The sequence below is a fragment of the Acartia tonsa genome, chromosome 8 (assembly GCF_053477335.1).
Source record: "Acartia tonsa isolate MP-2025a chromosome 8, ASM5347733v1, whole genome shotgun sequence".
NCBI lineage: Eukaryota > Metazoa > Arthropoda > Copepoda > Calanoida > Acartiidae > Acartia > Acartia tonsa.
In genome coordinates, this window is record NC_137267.1 from 5973470 (window position 1) to 5980715 (window position 7246).

At 31.6% G+C, this 7246-nt stretch overlaps 1 protein-coding gene across 1 annotated transcript in view; it reads left to right on the plus strand.

The window, feature by feature from the left end:
* LOC145325872 (homeobox protein Hox-A1-like) overlaps nt 1-6483 on the plus strand; it is a 41255-nt gene extending 34772 nt beyond the window's left edge. The window contains exons 5-6 of the mRNA XM_080168844.1: nt 5003-5181; nt 5843-6483. Of these exons, the coding sequence (XP_080024970.1) occupies nt 5003-5181; nt 5843-6061 (398 nt within the window). The 3' untranslated portion in view covers nt 6062-6483. The remainder of the gene's footprint in view (nt 1-5002; nt 5182-5842) is intronic.
* Nucleotides 6484-7246: the final 763 nt, after the last annotated feature.

A 7246-nucleotide genomic window follows, 5' to 3' on the forward strand; every position in this document is an offset into this window, starting at 1 on the left:
CTTTTGCTTTCATTACAAAATTCTTCCATCCTAACTTAACAACGCTACTCAATACTGTGGCTCACCAAATTTACACATAAGGTGACGTTAACATGGGAAATACATATAATTAATTATGAAAATAATATATCCAAGTGCGTCTGTCGATAAAAAGAGAAAGACACAATAAATCATTTAGCTCTTTATTTTGAATTTTTTAAGTTTAAAAATATTGTACTCGGCTATTCCTTGGCCGATTTAGGCTTTTAATCATATCCTGGCCGAGACAAATTTAGACCGTTGACTAATCAAAAATCGGTTCAGTTAGAGGGATACCCAACGTCTCAATTTATTGCTACCAAAAGTCTTATAACTACGTTGCAATTATATAAAAACCCGTAAATTGAGTTTAATCAAAGGAGTATACTACATATTTCAATCACGCCCCCATCCCGTGATACAGCGTGGCAATAATTTGTCATCGACCAATATGGTCATGTATGTATTAGAAGAATGCCTCCCTAACCTACTAAACCCCTTTCTCAATTAAGTAAATTAAATTAGAATCTCTAAAACGATCTTAAGAATAATAGGTTGATCCATATATCTAACCAACTATATAGGTAGTCACATTAATACGATGTTGTGAGGTTGGTACACCTAATTTATACATACTTAATTCTTATTCAGCTAATATTTCATATCTTCAATTTAAAACGATTATTTTTGAGTTTTCACTTATTTGAAAAAATGAATGTTTTTGTTACTTTAATGAAAACTACTTAATCTAAGATTCCAACATAATACTGAAGTATTTATGAATAAATGCATAACAATTCAGATAAAGAAAAAATCCATGAAAAATTAGATTTAACAGATTTTTTATAGAATAAAATTACAACAACATTGTGTTACCTATACTTTTAAAATAACATTTTTTCCTTTTAGTTACCTCTGCAAATATCAAATTTTTTGTCTAAATAATTATTCCTTCGACTGAAAAACATTCTCAAGTATATATTATGCAAATCAACCCCCTCCCTCCACTTCATAAATTTTAAAATTCTAAGGGACCCCCACCCCCTTTCCCCTTGAAATTCCTAACCATATTCAAATTTTGTGATTTAATGTCTCTGTGAAGTGGTTTTCATATAAAAACCGCAGAAAAAGACCCGCCATTCCTTCGTGTTGTACAACCATTGCATTTTATTTTCTACCGCCCCTAGCTGCCACTAGAGGCGTAGGATGCTACCCTTCCAAACTTTATTTTTTTGTTTTAAAAAGAAAAAAAATTCTGCTGGGTTCATTATTTCTAGGGGCGATTTCTTTTGGGAAGGTGGCGTTACCCAAAATAGTTAAAAACCTTCCCAGGACCTATTCAACGGTTAACGAAATCCACAGGTACTCACAGACAGACAGACAGACATACTGTTACTTTTATATAAGGATAGAACAGATAAAGTCAAAAAGTAAATAAGATACATTTGAGAAATATTATGTTTTTTCCTTTCCAATACAAAATTTATGTTTCTTCCTTGTTAAAAATCTAATTTATATGTTTATTGAGTAATTTTAAAATTATCTTTTTGAAAAACTACAAAATTAAAGGTTTTTAAATTATGTAAATTTAAATATAAACATTTTAAATGCGTTAAAATTGCCCAAAATTATACCTCAAGGCCCAAAGTATAATTTTGCATCTAAAATGTGTTCATTTTAATATAAGATATTTTTTTCCCAGTAAAGCTCCGAAACCGATTAATATCCGTTGGATTATAACTGGTTCTCAGTCATACTGAAAAATCATATACAGCATCGTATTACAGACAATTTTCCACAAATATTAAAAAATAAAAACCAGTTTTGTTATCACGGGCCTTCGGCCCTTGGGGGCTAACAAAACTGGTTTTAATCTTTTCATTGTAATATCCGCAGAAATCTGTCTATAATACGATGCGAAAAATCACTATTATTTCTTTTAAAACTACTTCAAATACTACTTAACTAAAGTAAAAGCCTAAAAGCATGCTTGTAGATATTATTTCATGATTTCATTATTAAATTAAAAGGACTGTTGATTTGACAATTTAAAAGATAACAAATATATTATTATATTTATTATTTAAGTAGACATTGTTATCGATATTTTCTTTTTATAACAGAATCTTATTCTAATAACATTATCAATATAAGTTGATTTGATAACAAATATTTTAAGAAGCGGTTTTTTACAATAAATTGATTTGCAAAATAACAAGATTTTTAAAAAAAATTGGGACGTAAAGTCTTTCTAAATTCCCCATGTATGTATGTATAGTATAAAGTAAAATTGATGTAATGTAACATGGAAATATAAAGTCCGGATATTTCATGACTTACAACCAAGGGCAGGAATATGATATCTGCAGAAAAACTTTGTGCCTTCTCCTAAAATTTTGATTTATGTTTTCTGTATTGATAATATCTACAGCATTCCCCACCCTCTGATATTTATTCTTAAAAGTTATCATTTTTCGACAAATGATTTTTCATCCTTCTTTAATATACCTATCCAAGCTTAACACGCACTCACACACATACAAACACACACACAAGCTGAAGTATTATAATATGCATAATTTTATATTTCCAAGAAATGCAATATACATTACTTTTTATTACTTAAGGTTAAACTTTATTAAGACATTGTAAAATGTGGAAAAAGCAAAAAAAAGAAAATTCATTTTGTATTTAGCATAAATAGTGACTACTCTTCTAACCTCTGGGGGCATTTCTGATAGATAGATAGATGTATGTATAAAAATGTTGTTAAAGGCAGACTATGAATTTTTGTATAGATGCACAATAATTAGATATTTGCAAGAAAAACATAATATAAATATTTTTAAAAGTTATAGAAAAAATATATTTTAAAACTACAAATTTCTACAACGAATTTCCAGTTTCATATCCCTTCTTTTAAATTCTTTTATATTTTTGGATGTATTACCCTTATTTGTAATGAAAGAACCTTCTGTTTTTTTTCCTGCCAGCTGATCCCTGGATTCATCCATCCATCATACATGTCAGGGTCATGTCTCTGGCATACCCCCCCCCCCCCTCCCCACAATCTCATATACCTCCCAGGGACCAGCCACTCCTCCCCCTCCCCACCGCCCCACAGTTAAATGAGATCTGTCCCGCGGTGATTAGGGTTAATGAGACTCATTTATTGAAAGTGCAAGCTAATCAAGAGTTTTGTCTCTCTCTCTCTAGATATTTATTTATATTTTTGTGTATTGTGTTTAATTCATAGGCTTGAGGGTCAAATATAATTAAAACAAGGACAGTTAAAATCGATAATGCGGCCATAAGTACATAATGATTTCAATAATGATTTGCTTTTACTAATTTGCATTGATCCATTTTTGTTAGAATTCCATACTTTTTGTAATTTTTAGCAATTTTATACTTGTTTATTATCTACTGGCAGCTGCGCCTCTAACATCTAGGAACTATGAAATGGGATGGTTAAACATAAATAGCCTAAAACCAACCTAATATTTAAATCTAAAAATAACACACTCTAAAGCCATCAAGGGACCGATATTAAGCTTCCGTGAAATAGAGGATTAAATCGGTTCATTAGTTTTTAAAATCTTAAGCTACAGACAAGAAAACCTTACAACTTTATATATTAGGATTTAGACCTTTTTCTGATATAATAATCTAGTCTCAAAACATATGTTTCTAATTTTAAAAAGTCACATATAAAAGATATCTTAATATGTTTTTCGATTGAACATCGACGTTTTTATTACACTATCATATATGGATATTAACATCTTTATATTAATGTGAAAATATGATATTTAATTTAGGATTTCCTATATTTATTTGTTCATGAGCGGTCAACTTACAAAGTGGGAGGGAGGAGTTTCTTAAATGATTTTACGACCTCCTGAAACTTTTCTTTATTACTTTAATCTCAAATCCTCCCCCTTTTTAAACATCCCGTTCTTTCTCATTAGTTTTGATACTTGAGTGTATTTAAATTTGAACTCATTTGACCGCTGCCCCTCCCCCTTTATCTTGTAGGCAAATGAGGGAGGCGGAGACGCAGGTACACTTAAAATAATTCATTTCTTGTAATGACGGTTTCCCCACTAAATAACAAAAAAAAAATAACTTAAATAAAAAAATCTTTTTTTTCATTCAAACTTAACATTGATACAAAATGATTTAGCTTAATCATTTTAACATAAAATAGTATAATAGTATAAAAAAGTACTGGTCCTAGCCTTTTAAAACTCTTAAACGCTGGTTGAACATTTATTCAATGTAGAAATGTAGCAACGCTTATAATATAATGACATTAATTAAAGTTGTCGTTAAAATTGTTGGTTTCAGAGTCACTTCAACTCATTATCTTGATTTATGAGGGTAGCAGCTACTCTATACATCATTATGTTGGTATGTTTAGATGTCAGTGGGACGCACGGAGCCACCATCTTGCGCGCTACAGTAGCAAAGCTACTCTTTTAACAAACTAAAACTTTGCCTATAATATTCTAAACTATTGTAATTTGTGTTTAAAAAGATCTCGAAAAGAGTTTATATACAACAATTTAAATTAATTGAATAATTTTTTTATTTCTTGTTTTGATTGATAATGATGTTATGAAAAAAGGCAATGAAAAAAATTATTAGCTGTCACCAGCAAAATTTCATTTGATATCTGCATCAGAACTTGGCATTTTAAAATACAAAATAAAAATTGAAGGAGTGTTCGAATATAAAATTGTTTATGCACAGAAAATAATTTCAGGCCCAGAAAAGTTTTGCATAAAAAGATAATAAGCCGTAAAATATTTGTGTCCAAATTCTGTTTTTATTTGCACATAATTTTCTGACTGAGTTGGCCATAGAAGACAAGGTTTTAAAAAGGGGTTTAGTTATTTAAAAACGCGGGAGGGGGGAAGTAGTTATTAGAAATAGAGTATATTTTTTTTTATCAAGACTAATGTTATTTTTTTTATTTCAGCACCCAAACCTGATGGCGGCTACTTTGGGGGCCAGGGTGGCGGCTTGAACAACACCGGGCGCACAAACTTCTCAACCAAACAGCTGACAGAGCTAGAGAAAGAGTTTCATTTTAACAAATATCTGACCAGGGCAAGGAGAATAGAAATTGCAGCCGCCTTGCAACTTAATGAAACACAGGTATGTTATTAAAAGTTGCAATTACATTAAAATTGTTATAAAAACATTAGAGTAAAACACTAGAGGGAGAAAGGGTTAAATAACTGTATTTCTCTATCGTAATGACCTTGTGCCGGCTCTCAATTGGGTCTTTAAAAATAAACCAATAGTAACAGGAATATTAACACAGCCAAGTAGCATAAAACAATTTGCTTGCAGACAAAAAAGGTCATTGAAAAGGGGGGGGGGGGTAGTTATCTGTATATACATCTAAACTATAGATCTGTTATTAAAACTAACTTATTAGAGTTAACAAATTAAGAAAATATTTTGGTATTTTCAATTTTTGCTTTCCCCTGCTTGCAGAAATTATGATTAATCACTTTATTTCTATTAACAATTTGGTTTCACTAATCCATACACTTTTTTATACAGATAATTATTTACAAATAAACATACACACACAAATTATAAAACAAATACTACAAAATTTGAACTTATAAGTATAAAATGTATGAAAATATATTAATATTTTCAAAAAAATAGTATTGTTTTATTATTTAGAATTACATATTTTTGCAGTTTGTGCAATTTGTTTGTCATTTGACAAATCAACATGCAATCAATCAGCCGCCTGCATTGGCATATTGATTTTTTTTCCTCATAAAAATATTATTTCTAGGTAAAAATCTGGTTCCAAAACAGACGTATGAAGCAGAAGAAGCGTATGAAGGAGGGTCTTATTCCCCCCGACCCAACCCTGACCGGAGATTCCTCAGCTACTAACACCTCACCCCTGTCCCAGAACAACACAGACTCCAATGGGTCGCTGGACGGTCACAGCCTGGGCGGCCCCAACCTGGACGGTCACGGCAAGTCTGACTCACCCGGACAACAGTGACCCAGGGATGACGAGTTACCTGGAACAACTGGGAGTGCCGCCAGCACCCAGTGGCAAGATCCATGGTAGTGCAATAAATCCGCAAAAAAATTAAGGATGGACGCACAATTAAAACCTAAACCCTTGCAACTTATTTGATTATTTAATTTTTAAATAAAAAGCTTCATTCAGGAAGACCAATTAAATACCTACAACAATAATTATATAAAAAAAGTGAAAATTATATTCTCAATATTGATAATTGAGATTATGTATGCATAAATGTGCACACAAAAACCTTAATATGTCAAAAAATCAAAATTATGTTATAAACAAAACAAAAAATTGAAAACTTTTAGGCTACAAGAATACTTCTGTGATGAGATGCATTCACTTGATTCTATACACAAGTGGAGCTATGTATAAAAAACGATTAATAAAAAGAATGATAAAAAAAGATATAGAACGCTGATAAAAAGTGATTATATTCAACCAAAATATTATCTGCTCTGTAACCCTGAAGGAGGGGGAAAGAGAGACAGAAAAATGCGGGGAAATAAAGTTGGTGTGTTGCATAAAGGGGAAGGCAATAATAGTAGTACAAAACATGTCCGCCAAGCGCCGCTAGCAGCACTATCTCTTCTTTCCTGGTTGCCGCCAAAATTTGCCGCCAACTTTTGAGATATTTACCCCCTTTTATAATAATCCCCACTTCCCCTTTGCGTTTCTGTCTCTTTTTCACGGGTGAGTTAGAAGCATATGTATGATACACGTAGTCAAAAATGTAAAATTATGACCGTTTTCCATGACGCGGTGTGTGACAACTACGGACGATTTACAACACCACACTTTAATACACAACATAAATATATCAAAAAAGCAAAACATGATCCACCATAAAAGGGCCATTGTACTTGACGGGGGGGGGGGGGGGGGGGGGGAGGGGGGAGACTGAATATTGATTTTTAAATTCTTCTGTTTGAATGTAAAAATGGGTTTAAAAATTACTTTAAATATGAAAATATTGAATTTTTACAGTAATATAGATGCTTAGGAATCTAGTTACACTGTTAAGCCTGGCTCTGTTGTATTGACATAAAATAGGCCTGACATTTTATAAAGTTGACGTGCTATTAGAAAATGAACTTAAATGGTATTTTGTCGAAAATATCTAATATTAGGTATTACTACCGGCCTGAAACCTAC